This window comes from Corythoichthys intestinalis, chromosome 8 (assembly GCF_030265065.1).
Source record: "Corythoichthys intestinalis isolate RoL2023-P3 chromosome 8, ASM3026506v1, whole genome shotgun sequence".
Taxonomy (NCBI): domain Eukaryota; kingdom Metazoa; phylum Chordata; class Actinopteri; order Syngnathiformes; family Syngnathidae; genus Corythoichthys; species Corythoichthys intestinalis.
In genome coordinates, this window is record NC_080402.1 from 9925677 (window position 1) to 9947836 (window position 22160).

General features: G+C 39.2%; 1 protein-coding gene and 1 long non-coding RNA gene across 11 annotated transcripts; one reads left to right on the top strand and one right to left on the bottom strand.

Moving 5' to 3' along the window:
• The first annotated feature begins 10 nt into the window (after nt 1–10).
• mtap (methylthioadenosine phosphorylase) lies at nt 11–22107 on the top strand. Of its 4 annotated transcripts, none has more exons than XM_057844525.1 (8): nt 15–183; nt 515–601; nt 678–736; nt 7848–8015; nt 16824–16926; nt 16996–17235; nt 17660–17709; nt 17888–19600. In XM_057844525.1, the coding sequence occupies exons 1-7, from the start codon at nt 160–162 to the stop codon at nt 17663–17665; spliced, it is 687 nt and encodes a 228-aa protein (XP_057700508.1). In that variant the 5' UTR covers nt 15–159; the 3' UTR covers nt 17666–17709; nt 17888–19600. The 4 variants fall into 4 exon arrangements, with proteins under 4 accessions (XP_057700506.1, XP_057700508.1, XP_057700507.1 ...); XM_057844522.1 differs by lacking the exons at nt 17660–17709; nt 17888–19600 and adding exons at nt 20671–20793; nt 21103–22107 and having other exon boundaries at nt 21–183; XM_057844523.1 differs by lacking the exons at nt 17660–17709; nt 17888–19600 and adding an exon at nt 17332–17641 and having other exon boundaries at nt 11–183.
• On the bottom strand, nt 2570–5798 carry LOC130920953 (uncharacterized). Of its 7 annotated transcripts, XR_009064260.1 has the most exons (10): nt 5195–5798; nt 5008–5084; nt 4614–4661; nt 4386–4485; nt 3719–3779; nt 3596–3646; nt 3327–3395; nt 3104–3217; nt 2951–3020; nt 2570–2828 (listed from the first exon to the last, which is right to left on the bottom strand). It is a non-coding gene; the product is annotated as an uncharacterized LOC130920953 (long non-coding RNA). The 7 variants fall into 7 exon arrangements; XR_009064261.1 differs by lacking the exon at nt 4614–4661 and having other exon boundaries at nt 2572–2828; XR_009064259.1 differs by lacking the exons at nt 4386–4485; nt 4614–4661 and having other exon boundaries at nt 2573–2828; nt 5195–5293; nt 5369–5796.
• Nucleotides 22108–22160: the final 53 nt, after the last annotated feature.

Below are 22160 nucleotides of genomic sequence, written 5' to 3' on the forward strand. Positions count from 1 at the left end.
ACAATTAATGGGGAATTGGCGTTTCCGAGCTTTTATTTTGAAGGACACCTCAACCAGGAAGAGAAATGTCGGGTCTTTCCTAGCTACACAAAGTAAAGAAGCTTCAACTTGCTCGGCTCGTATTTTTCTGCAATATTCTCAATATTGGGCATTTTCACCATGTCTTCTTCGACACCCATTAAGGTAACAAAAAATTAAAGGTAAAATAATTGTTTCCGTGCAATTGCAAAACAACGTGCTAACACGCAAATGTGCAGCAGCATATCTCGAGAATAAACGCAAGATTGGCTATTAGCACAAGCTCACAATATGTTTGTTCCATTTTAGCTAGGCAAACGTGCTTGTCTTATTTTGAGAGCAATATTTTTACGTCATTGTTAGCATAGCGAATACACGAGGGCAAGTCCGGTTTGGTAACTACGTGGTTAACTTTTCAGAATAAAGGTACGGCAAGTACCGCACATGCGAACTAAATTTATTTGACAAACTCGCATGGCTATTTTCACCCGTTTAGATTGGAATTATCGGCGGTTCGGGTCTTGACGACCCTGATATATTGGAGGGAAGAACGGAACGTTATGTTGACACGCCGTATGGAAAGGTTCGTTGTGCTCTCGTTTTCTTTTAAACTTGATTTAAACAAAAAAATGTTTACTATGAATGTTTTAATTTTGCAGCCATCAGATGCCTTGGTATTGGGAAAAATAAAAAATGTTGACTGTGTGCTCCTAGCAAGGTAAGTTGAAGTCCATCTAGTGGCTTTCTCTGGAACTTCCAATCAACACATTATGCAGTGGCGTGCACAGAAAATTTGGGGGGCGAGGGGGGTGGCACCTTTTACAGCATATGTAACTGCCAGCCTGGCTGCCTCGTTAGAACAGTGTGAATTTATAAAAGAAAAAACACAGATGTATTACGTAATTAATATTTAATAAATGGCAACCTATTCCAACCCAGCAATGGTCAACAAAACACTTTGATTTTCTTATTCTTTCCTGGTGGTTCATGATTACTGCTGCAAGGGGTAAACAACAGTATGAATAAGCCTGCTTGGTGGCATTACAACAGGGCACACAGACTGCAGAGCTAATTTTATGTTTGGCATTTAGCAAATAAATTATGCTTATAGCCTGCTTTAATCCTGCGTTGTTTTTTCCATTGAACAGGATTTTAATTTTAAAACACATTAGCAAATTGGAACATAAGTATAATGTTAAAATAAATGTTTAAAAAACTGAAATATTCTAAATGAAATGATAATAAATGCAGTCCTTTAGGCGAGCCTAAACCCACAGCTCAACAATATTACTATCAGAACAAAAACAATTTATTTTCCATAAACACGTGTGAATAACCTGTATCATGTTTGCATCATACACACACTCTCTCAACACAGACAGTTGCCAGAGAGAGCCCCACCACCACCACCATCACCACGTTTTACCATCGCTAGACACACTAAACACGCTGGAGTTAACTTTCATAGCTTGTCGAAATACGTTAATGACACTGTTCACTAGAGGCGTGCGAAATTTCCAATTCTTAGATTATTCGCGATTCGGTCGTGGAAGATTCGAGAACAATTTACAAACATCCAAATTCCAATTATTCAAATATGCCAAATAAAGCCAAGAGAGTCTGGCTGCAGCCCGCCTCTCTCAGTACCCTGCGCCGCTCGTCTCAGTACCCATCCCGCAGACAGGAAGTGACGCAATATCGCAGCTCTCAGACCGGAAATGACAACATGAAACAGCGCTCGACCTCCGAGCTTCCGGTTTTATCGTAATAGTTAGCGTCCATTCGAACGTAAATACTAGTTTACTTTTCTTTTCGCACGTCTTTTATTTTCGGTTTCAGCATCACTCATTATTATTTAAATAATAATTTATTTCCATGCTCCTTAAATTGATTTGGTGAAATCGGGAGATTAACTCTTTAAGCGCGGTCAGTTTGTTAAAGCCTGCTGATTTTACCAAAATGAAAAACACGGTTACAGTACATCAAAATTAAAATACACACTACTGCAATAAAGGTTTAATTGGTGACTGAAAGATCGCATGTAACCTATCACAGTGTGTACTTTAGTTTGTCAATTGTAAAATATACTCCAATTGAGAATTATTAGAAATTGCTGTCATCCTTACATTTTTATGAACGGACACATTAATATAGCTTCATTACAATTTAATGTATCAAAAACGTAATATTCTCTCAATGTTGCAACCAAACCAATTTTGTCTTTCATTTTGCTACTTAAATTCATTCATGTGGGTGAAGATCCTAATTAACTAATTCAGAAACTATATTAAACTTTCTGCTCCAGGAAAGGCACCTTTATTTCAAACAGAAATGACAAAATAGTTGTCATGTGTTAGTTGTTTTTTTCTTTTATCCCAGACAATAGTTGTAGGTTGTTTTAATTACCTGACATTTTTCGGCAAGCACTCCCGCCTTTATCACAGGTAATTAAAACTACCTACAACTAACATCTGGGATAAAAGAAAAAAAAACAACAAATTTATAAGTGTAGAAAAATGAACTCAATACAACCAGTTCTAATGTGGTAAACTTTATTTTTTAGTTTTATTATTTTTTTATTATTATTGAGAGAATACCAGATATTTTCTTTGATCAACAATCTCCTCAAAAAAGGTAAATCCATCTTCCAGATGGTTGAAACAGAACTTGAATGGCTCCAAGACATTGTAGTTCGTGCTCATCCTCTTCCATCTGCAGGATGCTTGGGAACTCCTACTGCATTGACCCCCCTCCCCCCCCCAGCCCTGTCCGAGGCTTTTGTGCTGTCTGGCACAATCCTTTTACCAAAACTGTTCATTGGAAAAGAGAAAGAAAAGAGCTATTTGAATATTACATAAGTAAAATAAAAATGATTGATACTTGATTTTTCTTTTCAGGCATTGCAATAAACTAGGTATATAAATAATCTTACCATTTTTTCCCGCCGTATCTTTTTGGAGTGGGCCACCACTAACTTGAAGGAGCTGTGGTTGCACCTCTTCCTAAAAATAAATCAGTGAATAAAGGGGGACATGTTCAAAAGTGCGTCAGAGTAATGGACACTAAAAAGTCTTTAAAAGCTGACCTCAGCAATTATATTCAAATTTCACTTCTGTAGCTGATAGACTGGTGGCACTTCACCCTGCAGTAATGCTTTTGCCTTGTCTGTCCAATGGGCAAACTCTTTCCTGTGGCTCACCTAAGTTGAAAAAATACAAAAATAAGTATTCCACATTTTCCACCAAAGAATTAAGGTGCTGTGCACCTACTTTCCTATGAATGCCATATCAACAGTTTCAAAGACTTACCATGCACCCAAGTTTGAAATTGTCCGCTAGCAATATACACCACCACTTCCTCAGAGTTGGCATATCAGTCTAACAAAAATTAAAAACAAGTGTAAATAAAGAATAACGACAAGGATATTTTGTAGCCCAATTTGAATGATTCGGTGAACTTCATTTTACAATGGTTAAACTCAAAGAGAGCATCCAGAACAGTGCAAAGAGCATACTACAAATGGATAAATGAATACAAATATAACAGAGGACAAAATTGGACAGTTAAACTCACCTACCATCAACATGAAGATGCCACAGTCCTTCCCCTATGGCTGTCCCGAAAAACCCTAACGTAAGAATTTAACCGAGTCACTTCCTTCAAGTTTTGAATCAATGAATATACACACTTTTACAAATACCTCTATTTCACTTCCAATCCTCTCTTTCCATGTCCCCCTGTTGATTGACTGTCAACGTTTTCTGCAATTGAAAATATAGGTTTATATTAAATACAGTAGTTAAACAATTACAAACGTGTTTCCATGCATAAGAACACCAACCAGTCAGGTTTAAATGATTCATGCAAACAAAACAAGGGCGTAGGTTTGCATAGGGACGGTAGGGACATAACATGACCAACTTTTCAGGATGCTAAAGTTGTCCCCACCAACTTTTGAGCAACCTTATTTGCATTATATTCGTCCCTACCAATGTTGAGACCGGGCCAACGCCCTTGAAACAAAACATTCGCAATTTTAGAGTGGCATTTTAGAATTTTGCTTCAAATGATTGGATGAATCATCTGGAGTGCAATTCTGCTTTAATTGAAGGGGCAACATAAAAGGATCGACTGGAACATACCTTCAAAACCAAACAAGGCTATTCTGGATCATCATGGAAACGCCATGCCAATATGAATGGTTACTGAATTTCATTAGAGATAACAATAGTTCTCTGATCTCAAGATTGGATCTGTTTTTCTTCCCACAAATAATTGGAATTTGGATCATTTAATTTGTTATGATTTGACTGTTCTTTGAAAATGAACCAATGCTCCAAGTTGTAGTTGTTACTAATCAGCCTTACAGGCAAATTCATGTGTGGGTCACATCCTGTAGGCTTTCACCATGTTGCAACAACATAGGGGTCAGCCACAAATATGGTCCTTCCCTGAAAAATACATAATCTATACACACGGACATATGTTATATAAATACAAACGTACGCAGACACCTACATGAGCCCATACAAGCATTCTGTAGGCTACATAGTTAAAATAATACCCTACACAGGCCAAAAAATACTTTTTTATACCTTTGAATGAGCTACTTGTTAGACAAGTTATAAATATGCATTTCATATCTGCAAAAAAACAAACACAAAAAGTTACATTTTACTTATTTGTACAATTGACATTATGTTCTTTAGAGAAACTAAATCCTCAAAATTCACAGTTGATTCCATTTCATTGTTCAGGCCAACGTTCCAAAAGTCAGCACGTGTCAATCAAACTTTCTTTTTTTAGACAATCAACACCATTTCTGGCCTCTTTATATTCAAGGTTTGCATAAGCTAATGAGAATGTTGATTGGTTAAATAAACAAAGAGTAAATAATCAATTATGTCCAATTGTTAACTAATATAAGGAATAATAAGCCTATCCAGATTTCCACTGAGCAAAACATTTGTCTCAGACATAAAAACATACCAGCCGTTCCTGGGCAGGATGAGTTTGAACCATCCATGAAGCTCGGCATGGTCTTATATTGTCACCATTGGTCCTGTCTGCACAGTGGGTTTTATATATTTATTTATGGGTTTGTTCGATGTCTATTAAAAAAAAAGTGTTCAGCACAGTCCAAAATCTAAAGTACATTACTATTTATGCTACTTACTTCCATTTGGATCTGTGTGACATCCCTGTATCTGCATGGGAAGACTACCATTTGGGGGTCGTGATTTAGTTTCTTCCCAATGGGGTGGTGATCTTGCAGCTAGTAAAAAAAAAAACAAAATAATGAAAAAATATATAGCTAAGCAGAGTAACAATATCAAGAAAAAATTACAACCTTGTCCTATTTGGATCATGTGACAACATTCAAACTACAAAGGACCAGACAAAACAAATGAAGGCAAAACAACAATACCATACAACAACAAAAACAGCGAGCTGCGAATTGCAGGCATGTACATAATGAAAAATAAGAGTGCAATATAATGAAAACTACACAAAGAAGACTGTTCATTGTGAAAAAAAAATGTAAAAAGCATTAGCAGCATTAGCCAATTTGCTGCTGAATTCATCAGTACGTATTAAACAATATAAGTAGAACAAAGTCACATGCAGTTAGTAAAGGAAGACATTATTTAAATTACATTAAGAATACTAGATATAAGTACGGTCTTTTCAACTCAGAATAAACACTTCATATTTTCACCGCAAGTGTTGTTTAACTATTTAACATTTTTAAACATGCATACGCTTTTAAAAACTTTTTTTCAGTGCGGCCACTTATCGTGTTTTTTTCGCGAGAGGTGAAATAACGTAACTTGTTTTCGTCGCAAGGGTTGACGACATTTCCGGTCTGAGGGGACTGAGAGCTGCGGTGTTGCGTCATTTCCTGTCTGCGGGATGGGTACTGAGAAGAGCGGCGCAGGGTACTGAGAGAGGCGGGCTGCAGCCAGACTCCTCTCAATAAAGCGGATCTAAAACAAAGTCAGTGCGGTCTTCGGGACGCAATGAGGAACGGACCGACAATTTATGCCGCTAGATTAAAAAAAAAACAATAATACTTGAATGTGGCCGACAGCGCTTTAAACTACGCCCATCTTGCTACAAACTATGTCCACATAATGCTACGGTAGATATCACATGTACAGTATATAGAACTAGATGCGAAATGAAAGACTTGCCGGCGTTAGTAAACAGCCGCCATCTTAAAGCAGTAGACTTCTCTGAAAGGCTGTTGTAGCGAATGTTCCGCGCGAACCTAATGTAACTTTTTATCTAAAATACTCCTAAATCAGCAAAATATTGACTTTGAATCTATTTTGAAATGATGAAACAGTTTTAAAACTTTCACATGTCATTAGTAGACATAAGGGAAATTATGGAATAACGGTAGCAATTTTAACAACTTTAACGGTTGATTCACAGCATTATATTAATTGAATGTAGTTTAAAGCTGCTTATACAGAATGGGGACTTGAGCATTTTTTTACTGTTTTGAACTGTAAACTAGATAGTGAAATAGTAGTTTATTTTAGCCTGTAAGGATTTTTGTACAATTTTTTAAACTAATGTACGAAGCATTAAAAGCTGCCAATAGCCTTGGGGTGCATCAATAATCGCTCTATAATTGAATCATAGCCTCTGAATCGTAATCGAATCATATTGAAGGTATTGCCTTCTCGGCAGCCAGCTTCCCCAAACATGTTTTACATGTCGGTTGGCCTTCCTCTTCTTAGCCGCGGCGATCTAAATTTTCTGTAGTCGAAGTATTCCCACACCAATGATTACGTTTTCTTCGATGGGGGAAAGAGTTCAGGAGTTTCACCTCCTGCAGCCATCGTGTAGCACAGCTGACTCACTGACACTGAGCAACAACCAGTCGGGGAGAGTTGAGCCTTGCAGCTGCAAGCGAGAAATTTCTCCCTGCATTTTTGGGACGAAAAAAAAAAAGCTAATACCGTAGGGGTGGTATGACGTAAAATTTTTGCGGTTTTGAAACATTTTCATATAATGGTATACCTTAAAACCGGTAATTGGCACATGTGTAGTACTAAACATGAAAACACATGACTAAATATTGAGCTGACTCCTCTCCTTTCCCACCCGAGAGCAATACAATATTTAATTTTATTTTTCCTACCGAAACTGGTTGTGTGCTGGTCACCACGTTACGTCTATTAATTAATTTATGGTGAGCGGCTAGCCTAGCATGTTTAAGAGGTGGGATTGGGCATTTGTCTTAGAGAGTTACACAGAAACAAAGGCTACTTAATGAGACAAATACAGCAGTTAGGCAACTGAGGTTTAGGAGGGCACACACACACGCATTATGTGTTACCTCTGTGTAGGGGCTGCAGACGGGTGAGGAGAGTGCGTGGATGGAAGCTATTGTACTGTGATGCTTCTGCGAATAATGTGCCGCTTTTGTGTCACATTGACAAATGATGGGCAGTTGGGCTCACAAGACCGCATGTTTCCGCGTTTGGAGGACAGAGGGCGCTCTCACAGTGATTATTGCTGCAGCGCTTGTGGGACACACACGTTACTAACAATATTGATAATGACTTAATAACCTTGATAAGGGCACTTGCTCGGTTAAGGGGGCAAGGGCCCATGCTTGAGCACAATCTGGCATCTGTGTGCACGCCAGTGTCCTCAAGTATAATCATTTTTGCCTAATTTCGCCTGTAAAACAAAGAAAAAAAATCTACTGTTGTGAACAGAATTGGAAAACAAATGCTCTTATTTGTATTTGCAACCCATACATTTCAAGTCTACTTAGAAAAACCTTCCTGAATGTGTGGTTGACCTATCAGGCATGGAAGACAACACACCATCATGCCATCCAACGTAAACTACCAGGCCAACATCTGGGCGCTGAAGAAGGAGGGCTGCACACATCTGTTGGTCACCACGGCATGTGGGTCGCTGCGAGAGGAGATTCAACCTGGTGACATCGTCATCATTGATCAATTCATTGACCGGTAGGCTGTTTGTGGCGAGCGGCTCAAAATGATTATCATTTTTTTCTGCAATGCCAGATTTTATTTATCAGATTCGAGCAATGGGAAAACCAGAACAAACAAAGCAATTATGAACCAATTTCCGCAGCAAGAATTAGCTTCCCCTCCTTTTATGACCAGCAGCAACCGCTGCTGTACAGGATGTCCGTGATCATTTGAGCGTGTTCCCACACATCTCACTGACAGGTTTCGTGTTACCGCATTACTAAAGTGTCTGTTTAGTGCAGCAGGAGCTCGTCATGTTTGGTCCATATTTCCAGAGCGATTATTTGTTTACAGTTCACACCGGCGGAACTGGCGTCACATGATGCTTTTGTAGTGTCACAGTGAGTGTTTAAAACAATCTATGTGACATTCCACCTCAGGCAAAATGACGAATGTCAGGAATTTCACAACGGAAACATTTCATTAAATGTTTGAGAACTTTTTTTTCATGTTCGTCTCATCATACTCAATGACCTTGTTATGAGTTCAGCTGTGACATTTTTTCTTTTAGCGACTCATAGCCTGTGCCTTCAACTTTTTGTCACTTTAAACTTAAAGCAACTCTAGGTAACTTTTCTAACTTCATAAAATACAGTGTTGGCCAAAAGTATTGGCACCCCTGCAATTCTGTCAGATAATGCTCAATTTCTCCCAGAAAAGGATTGCTATTACAAATGCTGTGGTAGTAATATCTTCATTTATTTTGCTTGCAATGAAAAAACACAAATCAATGAAATTTTTTTTTTTAATCATTATCATTTTACACAAAACTCCAAAAACGTTCCGGACAAAAGTATTGGCACCCTCAGACTAATGCTTGGTAGCACAACCTTTAGACCAGTGGTTCTTAATATTTCTAAAGGTACCGAAACCCACACATTTCACATGCGGATTCATTGAACTCTTCGGAATTGGATAATAAAGCAATTAAAAAAAAAAAAAAACATTCAAAACCGATATATCTAAGCTAGAAAGCTAATAAATTAGCAGATTTCCATTCAAAATTCTTCTCATTTTGACCGCATGTTTTTATAAACGGGTCAAAATTTGAGACCACACTGCCCATTGGTCTGTTGTATTCCCTCATACCAAGTACAAGTCAACCTTCCACTGAGCAAACCAGTTTCTGCTCCCATCAGATTGAGGACTAGCTGTTAAAGGAATAGATTAAGCCTGTAAATTGGAAGCAAACCAGTCAAAAACCTGGTCTAAAAAGCCAATTTGCCTGGATTTAATTAGCGTACGAAAATAGGGCTCTGCGTTTCTTTACCTTCACCGAACCCCTTAGACTTACTTACTGAACCCCCGAGGTTCGATCCAACCCAGGTTGAGAACCACTGCTTTAAACAAAATAACAGCGAATAACCGCTTCCGGCATCCGTCAACGAGTTTCTTAAAATGCTCTGCTGGAATTTTAGACCATTCTTCTTTGGCCAACTGCTCCAGGTGTCTGAGATTTGAAGGGTGCCTTCTCCAAACTGCCATTTTCAGATCTCTCCACAGGTGTTCTATGGGATTCAGGTCTGGACTCGTTGCTGGCCACTTTAGAAGTCTCCAGTGCTTTCGCTCAAACAATTGTCTAGTGCTTTTTTGAAGTGTGTTTTGGGTCATTGTCCTGCTGGAAGACCCATGACCTCTGAGGGAGACCCAGCTTTCTCACACTGGGCCTTACATTATGCTGCAAAATTTGTTTGTAGTCTTCAGACTTCATAATGCCGTGCACACGGGCAAGCAGTCCAGTGCCAGAGGTAGCAAAGCAATCCCAAAACATCAGCGAACCTCTGCCATGTTTGACTGGGGACCGTGTTCTTTTCTTTGAAGGCCTCATTTTTCACCCCTTTAAACTGTATGTTGATGCCTTTTCCCAAAAAGCTCTACTTTTGTCTCATCTGACCAGAGAACATTCTTCCAAAATGTTTTTGGCTTTCTCAGGTGAGTTTTGGCAAACTCCAACCTGGCTTTTTTTATGTCTCTTAGTCAGAAGTGGGGTCTTCCTGAGTGTCCTACCAAAGAGTCCCTTTTTATTCAGACGCTGACGGATAGTACGGGTTGACACTGTTGTACCCTCGGACTGCAGGACAGCTTGAACTTGTTTGGATGTTAGTCGAGGTTCTTTGTGCGGATAGTGGATAATCTTTCGTTGAAATCTCTCGTCAATTTTTCTTTTACGTCAACATCTCGGGAGGTTAGCCACAGTCCCATGGACTTTACACTTATAGATGACACTGTGCAATGTAGACACAGGAACATTCAGGTCTTTGGAGATGGACTAAGTTGTAGTTTTGAGATTGCACATGCTTCCTCACAATTTTGCTTCTCAAGTCCTCAGACAGTTCTTTGGTCTTCTTTCTTTTCTCCATGCTCAATGTTGACAGGACACAGAACAGAGGTTAAGTCAACTTAATCCATTTTAACTGGCTGCAAGTGTGATTTAGTTATTGCCACCACCGCTTATGTGCCACAGGTTAGTGACAGGTGCTTTTAATTACACAAATTAAAGAAGCATCACAAGATTTTTCAAAGGGTGCCAATAGTCTTGTCCGCCCCATTTTGGGAGTTTTATGTACAATGATAATGATTTCCTTTTTTCTACCCATTCTCTTTTGTGTTTTTTCATTGCAAGCAAAATAAATGAAGATATACTACCAAAGCATTTCTAATTGCAATCATTTTCTGGGAGAAATTGAGCATTATCTGACAGAATCCTTAAAATTTTCCACCCTTAATTGGAAAGTGTCACCATCTACCACCTTCTGTGAGCAATCTCGACATTCTGGAAGAAATGTAATACTTGTTGGTGTCACACAGTTGTAGTTTCATTTTATTTATTTTTTTATACTTTTTACTGTCACTTCTGCTTATCTTGAGTTTTGTGAATGCAGTTCACATAAATGTTTGAAACTCTTTGAATATTGTTGTCCTTAATCTCAAGGATCAAAACAAGTTGGATATTTGATTGAATGCAACTAGTTGTTAGGTGTTCCAAATATAAATATAACTGACGATTTTTTTTTTTTAAACATTATGAATGGAAAGAAAGAACTTATTTATAAGCCTGCTTTAGATTTTGTGCGCCAGTTTGCTTGTTTGCTCACAGAATTATTGAAAACGAAACCACTGAACTAATTTCCATGAAACAGTTGCAAGGGTGTGGCTTTGGCATGAGTGGCAACTACACATTTCTTCTCCCGCCTGAAAACAAAGTTTTGTGTAAATTACAGCTGGGCAGTACACTGTAGCATGTATCAGCAAAATGACATCTTTCCCAACTATTACTCAAGGATGAACCATTACTGCTAGCAGTATACTACAATGAGATGCTAATACCAGAAAACATCCTTTAGACCAGTGGTTCTTAACCTTGCTAAAAGCACTGAACCGTTTGGAATTAGATAATTAGCTTTTTTTTTTTTTTTTCAAATTAAAAACTGATGTACTGTACTGATGTACAACCTAGCAAGCTAATCATTTAGCAAATTCCCATTCAAAATTCTTATCCTGACAACATGTTATATAAACAGGTCAAAATTTGAGACCACTTTGCCCATTGGTCTGTTGTATTCCATCATACCAAGTGCGAGTCAACCTTCCACTGAGCAAACCAGTTCATCAGATCAAGGACTAGTAGTTAAAAGAAATGGATTAAGCCTGTAAATTGGGAGCAAACCAGTCTAAAACCTGGTCTAAAAAGCCACTTTGGCGAGATTTAATCAGCGCACGAAAATAGGGCTCTGCGCTTCTTTACCTTCACCGAACCCCCTAGACCTACTCACCGAACTCCTGGGGTTTGATCAAACCCAGGTTAAGAACCAATGCTTTGGACGAATCAACTATTTGCAATTTTACATCTTGGGTCATTTTACCAAATAAACCCCTACTGTGGATATAAAAAAGTTAATGACACTAAATTATTAGGTAGATGAACACAAATGCTAATACTGCTATGGTGGAAAATAATTAGCCACTAACAAAGGGAGCAAGAGGTGCTCTCTGAGACGGCAGACTTCTTCCTAAGCAGCCAAATTCAAGCGTCAGTTCCTTACCTCTCACTCCAAAGTCTTATCACTCTTTCTTGTCATTAAATCAACTACCCTGCAAATTTGAGTTCACATGATAACCGATGAGACTATCACATAATTCCCTTTTTTTTTTTTTAATTCTCTCTGACTTTGGACTGCATTACCCTAACATCTAATTGCCTCTTGCAATATACTGTATATTACAAACATACCCAGTAAATTTGATATTAATCCCTTTATTTGTTCTTGGATATTCTTGAACGCAAACTGATTTCTGACCTTTGAAATCATTACTCCAAAATATAGTCACCTCTTCCGTTTCATAAGACAAACATATCCTGCAAGTTCGATAATACTCCCTGTATTAGTCCTTTAGTCATCTTTAATACAAACAAAAAGACAAACAGAACTGATTACAACCGTCCGCCTTCCTCAGGTTTCGCGTACTGGCAGAGGTAATAAACTATGTAAATATTAGTAATAACCTATTATGCGAGACATGCTGAGAATTCCAGCCTCATTTCAATCTTGGTCGGTCACTCTCCTAACCTTTGCAGTAAGTCATGCATTCAAAACGACTGGAAGCAGCAGCATTTAACAAAACACAGTCCAATTTGTGATTTGATTAATATCAGTAACTACACTCACCGGCCACTTTATTAGGTACACCATGCTTGTAACGGGTTGGAACGCCTTTTGCCTTCAGAACTGCCTCAATTCTTCGTGGCATAGATTCAACAAGGTGCTAGAAGCATTCCTCAGAGTTTTTGGTCCATATTGACATGATGGCATCACACAGTTGGTGCAGATTTGTCGGCTGCACATCCATGATGCGAATCTCCCGTTCCACCACATCCCAAAGATGCTCTATTGGATTGAGATCTGGTGACTGTGGAGGCCATTTGAGTACAATGAACTTGTTGTCATGTTCAAGAAACCAGTGTGAGATTATTCCAGATTTATGACATGGCACATTATCCTGCTGAAAGTAGTCATCAGAAGTGTGGTACATTGTGGTCATAAAGGGATGGACATGGTCAGCAACAATACTCAGGTAGGCTGTGGCATTCCAACGATGCTCAATTGGTTCCAAGGGGCCCAAAGAATGCCAAGAAAATATTCCCCACACCATTACACCACCAGCCTGAACCGTTGATACAAGGCAGGATGCATCCATGGTTTCCTGTTGTTGACACCAAATTCTGACCCTACCATCCGAATGTCGCAGCAGAAATCGAGACTCATCAGACCAGGCAACGTTTTTCCAATCTTCTATTGTCCAATTTCGATGAGCTTGTGCAAATTGTAGCCTCAGTTTCCTGTTCTTAGCTGAAAGGAGTAGCACCCGGCGTGGTCTTCTACTGCAGTAGCCCATCTGCCTCAAAGTTCGACGTACTGTGCGTTCAGAAATGCTCTTCTGCCTAGCTTGGTTGTAACGGGTGGTTATTTGAGTCGCTGTTGCCTTTCTATCAGCTTGAACCAGTCTGGCCATTCTCCTCTGACCTCTGGCATCAACAAGGCATTTCCGCCCACAGAACTGCCGCTCACTGGATATTTTTTCTTTTTTGGACCATTCTCTGTAAACCCTAGAGATGGTTGTGTGTGAAAATCCCAGTAGATCACCAGTTTCTGAAATACTCAGACCAGCCCTTCTGGCACTAACAACCATGCCACGTTCAAAGTCTCTCAAATCACCTTTCTTCCCCATACTGATGCTCGGTTTGAACTGCAGGAGATTTTCTTAAACCACGTCTACATGCCTAAATGCACTGAGTTGCCGCCATGTGATTGGGTGATTAGAAATTAAGTGTTAACGAGCAGTTGGACAGGTGTAGCTAATAAAGTGGCCGGTGAGTGTATAATCATAAATATGATTAATTAATTATCTTAATATAGTCTTTAAATTAAAGCCATTGATTGACAAATCCTTGCAGAAAATTAGATGTCTTTACATTGGTACAAAAAATATGTATGCTACAATGCTGCTTCTGTTTACATAGGAGACTTATGTTGCGTTGTGCATTTCACATTTTTTGACAGGTCTGTTAATGTAATTTCAGAATTAAAGGGGAAGTTCAGAATTTTTTGACATAAGGCTCAATCTTTGAGTTAGCGAGGGTTTAATTAGTCAGTGGAGTTGAATTCAACAAATTCCAAGGTGTTTGTTGTTAGTTTGAGGGTTCTGGAGTGTCTAAGCTAGCACGAGTTAATGGTACCTGCTTAGCATGCCAATAAAAAACACCATATTCACGCATGAGAATCACAGATGACCCATGCAGTCAGAATTTTTGGCTATGTTTTCAGGATAAATTTATTAAAACTTAGCATTGCATGTCAATAATTGTAGTATCATCAGCAACATTTGTAATCCAGCAGCTTTGCCGGGAACAGGCTGCCTAACAAGCAGGACAGAGCGATATCACATCAGTTTTTTTACTGCTGATTTAGTGTACATGCATGAGGTGAAGGTGTTTTCTTTCCTTTTCATCTTTTTACCTGTCCTGTTCAGCTGCTTAAACACGGAAAATAGCAATCTGAGTGTCTTTGTGGTCTGAGCAGTTTTAATGTATCACATGGTAGTTTGATACACTCCCATTGTGGTCATTCATTGTATTTTATTTATTAGGAGAAAGCAGCAAACCAGAAGGGTTTTGGGGGAGACAGAAAGGAAGGAAGGAACGGAACAAGGGAAAAACAACAAAAAAATACATTATTAAACGCCTATGCTACCTATGAACATTGTGGTGCTATCATTATCTAATTTTATTTACCCGTGGACACCGCGTAGGGGGCCTGATAACCGAAGAGCATTATGTGAGTACCCGTAATTTTCGGACTATAAGCCGCTACTTTTTTCCCTCATTTTGAATCCTGCGTCTTATTTGTTGATTTATTGGGTTAATAGGTAACATTTTATTTGACAGCAGCGTCATAAGACTGCCGCAAGACCGTTATAATTATGAAATGACACTATCATGGACATTAATGAACGCATATGACTGATGTCATTAAGTGTCATCCGGGAAATTATGTCACCAACTCCATTTATGTCCAGCTCAGATCTTTTACATCCATTCAAAAGTGAGCTAATTTGCCGGAAGACACAAAAATATATGTCATAAATATTGATTAATGCTCATGGCGGTGTCATGTCATAATTATGATGGTCTTATGGCACCACTTTCAAAATAAAGTGTTACCAACTACCATAACTAGCAATTAATGAAACAACTGGAACAGTAACTGAAGAAATATTTAGCACAGAACATGAATTTTGATTGTCATTTACACCTGTAGCACAGCTATGAGGCTAGGAGGCATGTTGGACAACGACATTGTCTACAGCAGGTGGCAGCCAAGGTTGACTGTCTTCCTCAAGGGAGCAGTGATGGCCAAATGAAGCTTCTTGAAGCTATGAAGCTTTGCAGTCAATTGGTTGAAAGCTTTAGGTGGTTAATTCGGTATTATGATGCCGCTGTCATATTAAGTGTTACTGGTTAATATCTTTTGGTGTAAATACCCCATAATGCAGTGAGGACATCTGCGGCTTATAGTCCAGTGCAGCTTATCTATGAAAAAATGCCATTTTTGTGTCAAATTTAGTGGGTGGCGACTACTAGTCAGGTGCGCCTTATAGTCCAAAAATTACAGTAAGTATGGATATGTTGACATTAGGCCAGAACGATATTGTAAAAACTATTGTTGCGATTTTTTTTGGGGGGGGGGTTTGCAATATTGATATATATATATTTTTTTATGTATTATTTTTTTAAAGAAATTTTCACTAGATGACTTGAATAGCTGTTTGGAAAGACTTTGGATGACTCACCATGACCACAGTGTACAGTGATCCCTCGTTTTTCGCGGTTAATGGGGACCAGAACCCGCCGCGATAAGTGAGAAACCGCAAAGTTGCGCACCCCCCCACCCCAATTTTTTTTTATATATATATATTTGTCTGTGTGTTTAATATATGTCAGATTTAGCATCGGAAAGAGATACATATAAGACATGTTTTTTCACTTTTTTCCCCAAAGTATGATTTTAAAAAATGTATATATTTTTATAAATGGTTTTTAAGCACTTCAAATGTAATAATTGTGATCAGTTATAAACATAACTGTACCACCGAATCATTTTTAAACAAGAATAAAGTACTGAAGTAGAAAAATGCTTGGCTTTGTTAAATGCTTCTGTTTACCAAACTTGGCTGTGCCTCTTGGAGTGACATGTAGAAATTGCAAACTCCTCACTTCTGGCGTTTATTGCCATGACAAAACACGTCAGGTTGCCTCGAACGTCTCCACACACACACACATTCATTCCAGCGCGCTTCCTTGCAGACACTGTTCAACAAGTTAAACGATGATTGACACATTGCTGCGCATGTGAAGTCCGCTTCTTTGGCAAGGTCAAACACAACAATCTGTCAACATCGGTGACTTTAACAAGCAAGTGCCGCAGTGACTGAGAGCTGGGAGAAGGAGGGAGGGAGTCTGTGTGGGGCGCATGAAGCAGAACAAAAGTTTGTGGATTATTATTATTATTATTTTTTCTAACTATCGCACGTCCATGCGATGGGACTATCACGCATGCCCACATCGCGATGGCGATGTTAAACGATATATCGTTCAGGCTTAATTGACATCCTATTCTATGGTACCTGATTGGTAACCTGATAGGCTAAAACACAATCTTTGGATGCAAACCTTAAATTGGAAGCTTCTGATGTGAAGGTTTATTCATAAATCATTTGTGCTTCTAGGACCACCAAGAGAGCTCAAACCCTTTACGACGGTCAGCCCACCAGTCCTCCCGGTGTCTGTCACATTCCCATGGCCGAGCCTTTCTGCAACAGAACTAGGGAGGTGAGTGCCCAAACATGTCCAATCGCGTGTCCCTGTCCTCTGATGACATCACTTGACGCTCACCTACAGGTGCTAGTGGAGGTGGCCCGCACACTGGGCATCAAGTGCCACGCGAGGGGCACCATGCTTAGCATCGAGGGGCCTCGCTTCTCGTCACGGGCCGAGAGCCTGATGTTCCGCCAGTGGGGCGCCGACGTTATCAACATGACCACCGTGCCCGAGGTGGTCCTTGCCAAGGAGGCGGGATTGTGCTATGCCAGCATCGCCATGGCGACGGACTACGACTGCTGGAAGGAGCACGAGGAAGCGGTTAGTCAATTTTTTGTTTTATTGTCTTATGAAAGCAGCTGTTTATTGATTTAGTGGTTGCTGTTTACTTTTGCTTTTGTTTTTGCACAAAATCAGGTTATACCGTTCACATTCGTTGGAAGCAGTTGCAGTTCTGGGAAGTCAAACTGTCTGATCAATGCTCAGTTTTACCTCTTCCATATGTTTTTTTTTAAGTGAGCACAAAACTTTGTAATCTTAGAAAGTAAAAAAAAAAAAAAAAGTTTTTGCACACCAAATAGACAATCGTAAAATAATCATAATTTTATGTAAAAGAGAATAAATGTCTTTGGTCAAGAGAACATCAGTAATGCAAGAATAAAATTATGCACTATGTGTATGTATATTTGAAATACTTTTCATTTAAAGAATGATTAAAAACAAACTCATCCGCTTCCATTTACAGCGATAAATGTCCAATCCATTTGAACTGGTGGGGCAGACAGAAAGAAAAATGTAAGCAGTTTTTTTTTTCTGCACATATGTATTATACACCCAAATTTGTGATTTTTTTTGTTGTTGTTGCAAAAAAAGTAGAAAGGCAACAGTGCCTTGACCTAAATTTACCCCTTCATAACTTTTGTTTGTGTCACCTACTCAACGGCTTGACCTCATGTTATTTGCCCGGATGAAGACTGAAGCTTATGACTCACCGTGAGTCAGCCTCTTCTGTCAGGGCTATACCGGAGGCTGCCAGCTGAGAAGACAGAGTGGGGGGTGGTGGATGTGCCGGGTGCCGGCGGCATTACAGGAGGTAGTTGTGAAGCAGAGGCGAGCGGAAGGATGTGGCGAGCATTGGTTGAAGAGGTCAGCGGCAGGAACTCAGGAAGCAGACGATCACCGAAGGCTGCCGTTATCACTGAGTTATGGCTCTCAATATTTAACACTTGCCCAAAATAATTCTATTCAGTCTGACCACTGGTGTTAACGTTTTGGTTGCTGATTACAAAATAGGTCAGGTTTTTCTCTACAGTTTAGCCATTTACTATGTTGTTACTTTAAGGAGACAAATAACCATATCGTTTGTAAAAGCATGATATTAAGTAAACATTGCAATCATGCCTGTTTCTTTTATATTTCATTGTATGTCAGTGTTTGAACATTTTTATAAAACAAACATATATGTTAGATAGGCGGCTCTGGCCTTCCTGTGTGTAGTTTGCATGTTCTCCCAGCGCCTGTGTGGGTTTTCTCTAGGTACTTCGGTTTTCTCCCACATCCCAAAAATATGCATGGTAGGCTGATTGAACACTCCTAATAGTCTGTCGGCGTAAGTGTGTGCGTGAATGATTGTCTCCATGTTCCCTGTGACTGGCTGGCAACCAGTTCTGGGTGTACCCTGCCTCCTGCCCGTTGTTAGCTGGGATGAGTGTTGTTAATAACGGCGTTACAGTATAACAGCGTTATTTTTTTCAGTAGTGAGTAATCTAATTACTTTTTCCGTCTTTGCAACTGCGTTACCGTTACTCAGGATGTGAAGGGGCACGTTGCCACGGTACTACACACTAGAGCTGAAACGAATACTCGAGCAACTCGAGTTTAAAAACTGATCCAAGTAATTTTATTCACCTCGAGTAATCGTTTATTTTGACAGCTCTAAGCATCACGTTTTGCTCGGACTACTTTTAATGCGGGACAACGCGCTGATGTCACGTGCGTAGAGGAAGAAACAAAAAAACAAAAAAAATTACCACAGCCGCTACAAACGACGCCGACGTTGCTAAATACTAGCCCGCGCGATGCTACGTTGGTAGCAGGTAGCGTCTGATGAGTGTCATAGAGATCACATGTATGTTGAACTAGTTGCGAAATGACAGACTCAGCCGCATCTGGGCAGCGTTAGTAAACAGTTGCCATCTTAAAGCAGTAGAGCGCTAAGCGCTAATAAAGAGCGCTAAGCGCTAATAAATAAGATTAACGTTACTGTCACTAGCTCAAGTAACGTTAGCCCTGCGGAGGGCTAGGTTTCTATTAATTATGACCACTTTCGATGCGTGGCTAACGTGTCTTACATACAGGCTTTAACATAACATAGCGTTGTGGAGTGATGAGGGTGTAAAATAAAAACTCAATCATGCTAACTATCAATTTTAGCGCAGTAGTCATTGGTGAATAAAACAAGTAGCACTGGTCCCTAATGTGCTCCAATACAGCCTGTATAATACATTTATTTTGAACACTGCAAAAACTCAAAATCCTATCAGGACTTACAGTTTAGACTAACTTAAAACTTAACTAGAACTTAAAAATGGCTTGACACAAATAGAAATTTAATTGAAACACGTGGGAAAAAATCCTAACTTTTAAGTGATGTGTGTTATCAAGCGTAACGGCATTTTTAGGTATTTATATATTTTTTTTAATAAGATCTAAAGGTTTTTTGAGTGAAAGCAGTGAATTAGTCTTTTTTTATTCTAGTTACATCTGAGATGCAATTGTTGGCTGTATTCAACATGGTACATCGAAAATAAAGACATTGATTGACTGAAAATGGTTCAAGATTAGATGAAATGTCTTGTTTTCTCATGTATATTTATAATTGCTCTTCACCTAAAAATATATTTGTTTTATCCGATTACTCGATTAATCGATGGAATTTTCAGTCGATTACTCGATTACTAAAATATTCGATAGCTGCAGCCCTACTACACACAGCTTACAACTGCCTGGGAGAGAAGAGCAGAACGGGAAGGGGTGGAGGGAAGCCTTCAAGAGAGCACACTAGCGGCTGGGGCTGCTTTAGTCTATGGCTATCGTGCTCTCCTGCTGCGCTGGAGGCGCAAGTTTGAGTCCTAACCTGGTTTGAGGGGGACGGATCGCGTCGCCCTCAAACGCGGTTTAGACTGGTTGCATTGGTGCTCTGACCCGGATTGCCAGTGAAAGTTTCTGGGGCTGAGTGTAACGGGTGCAACCGCTGCTAGCCTGGGTTTTTAGCCCCGTGTTTATCGTCGTCTTCTGGCGCGGTGACTGTACTGGCGATGCGGGTTTGAGTCCTGACCTGATCGAGGGGGGCATATTACGTCGCTGGCCCGGTTCAGACTGGTTGCACCTCGTGTAGTGAATAATACAGAGTCAGTTTCTATCCAATGGCAATAACAGCACTAAATAAATTGAAAACGTAACACTGGCTACTCAGGGAAAAATGGATTGATTGTGCAATCTGCTAGATGTTGCATTATGTGTTGATTTTAGTTTTATATTGATAATTTATGCTATTATATGACTCGAATGTTTCAGCACTGACTGGTTTAGCACTATAATTTTGTTGTACGTGTTACAATGACAAGATACTATCCTATTCTTGTGAACAGTGAAAGACATTATGTAATTCTTTATCATTTTGGGGTATTTTGAGCCAAAATAATGTGAACCGGATAACTGGGAGGTTTTGTAATTTTGAAAAAAAAAAAAAAACAGGTGTGCGTGGACAACGTGATGAAAACCATGAAGGAGAATGCCAACAAAGCCAGCAGCATCCTGTTGACCGTCATACCTCAGATCAGCCAGATGGACTGGAACAACACCATAACCTCCTTAAAAGTAAGGGAATCATCATGAGCCAATCTCGGAAAATGTGCCATTTTTATTCTGATATTTAGATTTTTTTATTATTGTTTTTAATTTAATGACTGCAATAAGATAAAGCAAATCAACTACATTAACAAAAAAAAGTCATTATAGCTTGATGTGTACCGTTAAATGCACAAAAAAAGGTCACAAAATGGCTCGTGAATCCTGCATAACTCAATGGCTTTGAAATGTGACCATCCACTACCAAAACCTCCCAATATCAATAACGTAACATTTACATGTAAAACAAAAACTAATGATTTGTTTGCTCTGCTGCAGACAATGGCTCAGTCGGCTGTCATGATACCCAAACATTGAAACTCCGGAGAAGGTAAAACAAAGAAAGGAGTTGACTGAAACGAGGGTTTGTCATCAATGACTGACACTTCAAGCATGAATTTTAACTCATTTGACGACAATAGACATCGAATCCCATTAACTTCTGCAACAGATTATGGTTTCATATCCTCACAAGTAAGGACATTTGTATGCTTTATATTTTTTATGCGCTATATATTTGAAATTTCAATATATTTTTTGGGGCCTGTTTTTGATGGACGTTAGGTTTTTTTTTTTGTTTTTTGTGAAAGAGCCTTCGCCACCTGTGTAATGACTTGCTTTCTTGTACATTATAAAAAATAAACACCAAAAAGTATCACAAACACACATTCAAGCAACACCAAAAGTTGAGTGTCTTAGAAAGGTGCTATAAATAAGGCCCTGATCATCAATAAAGCCATTTGAATAACCCTAAAAATACAAAAAAAACATGTGTCATTGACTAGTACAAATGAAAATGCAGTACATGGGGCATCATGTAAGTCATAGGTGTCAAACCGATTCCAGAAAGGGCCAAGTGGGTGCAGGTTTGCTTTCAACCAACGAAGAGGACACCTTTTCACCACCAATTAGATCGTTTACATGTGTAATCCGTTAAACTTTGTGAGGTACTGCTTGTTTCAGCAGGAAGTTCATTGGTTAAACTCTCTGCGCGTTATCGGTTGGAACAGAATCCAGCACCCACTTGGCCCTTTCTGGAATCGGTTTTACACCTGTGATGTAAGTACTCGAATGTTCATGTTTTAGGAATCATTTCAACCCTACCTAATTATATGAAGAACCTTACAGTATTTTTTACTGTCTTTTTCATGTTCCTGCACTGATGGTTATTATTATTATCATTGGTTGAAGTGAAATTTCAACCTCAGCAAGGTCAATTTTTAACATTGCTGAAAAACACCATATGACAGTAAATAAAACTTTATTTAAAGCTGCCATTGGAACTGTGATTTACTTGGAATTTTCTTTATGCCTTGATATGGTAAATGGAGAGTATT

Excerpts from the sequence above, each read along its gene's own strand:
- mtap (XM_057844522.1), top strand. The coding sequence starts at position 160 with ATGTCTTCTTCGACACCCATTAAG. Across the intron at positions 8,016-16,823 it reads ATTGATCAATTCATTGACCG|GACCACCAAGAGAGCTCAAA; the intron begins GTAGGCTGTTTG and ends TTGTGCTTCTAG. Across the intron at positions 17,236-20,670 it reads GGAAGGAGCACGAGGAAGCG|GTGTGCGTGGACAACGTGAT; the intron begins GTTAGTCAATTT and ends AAAAAAAAACAG.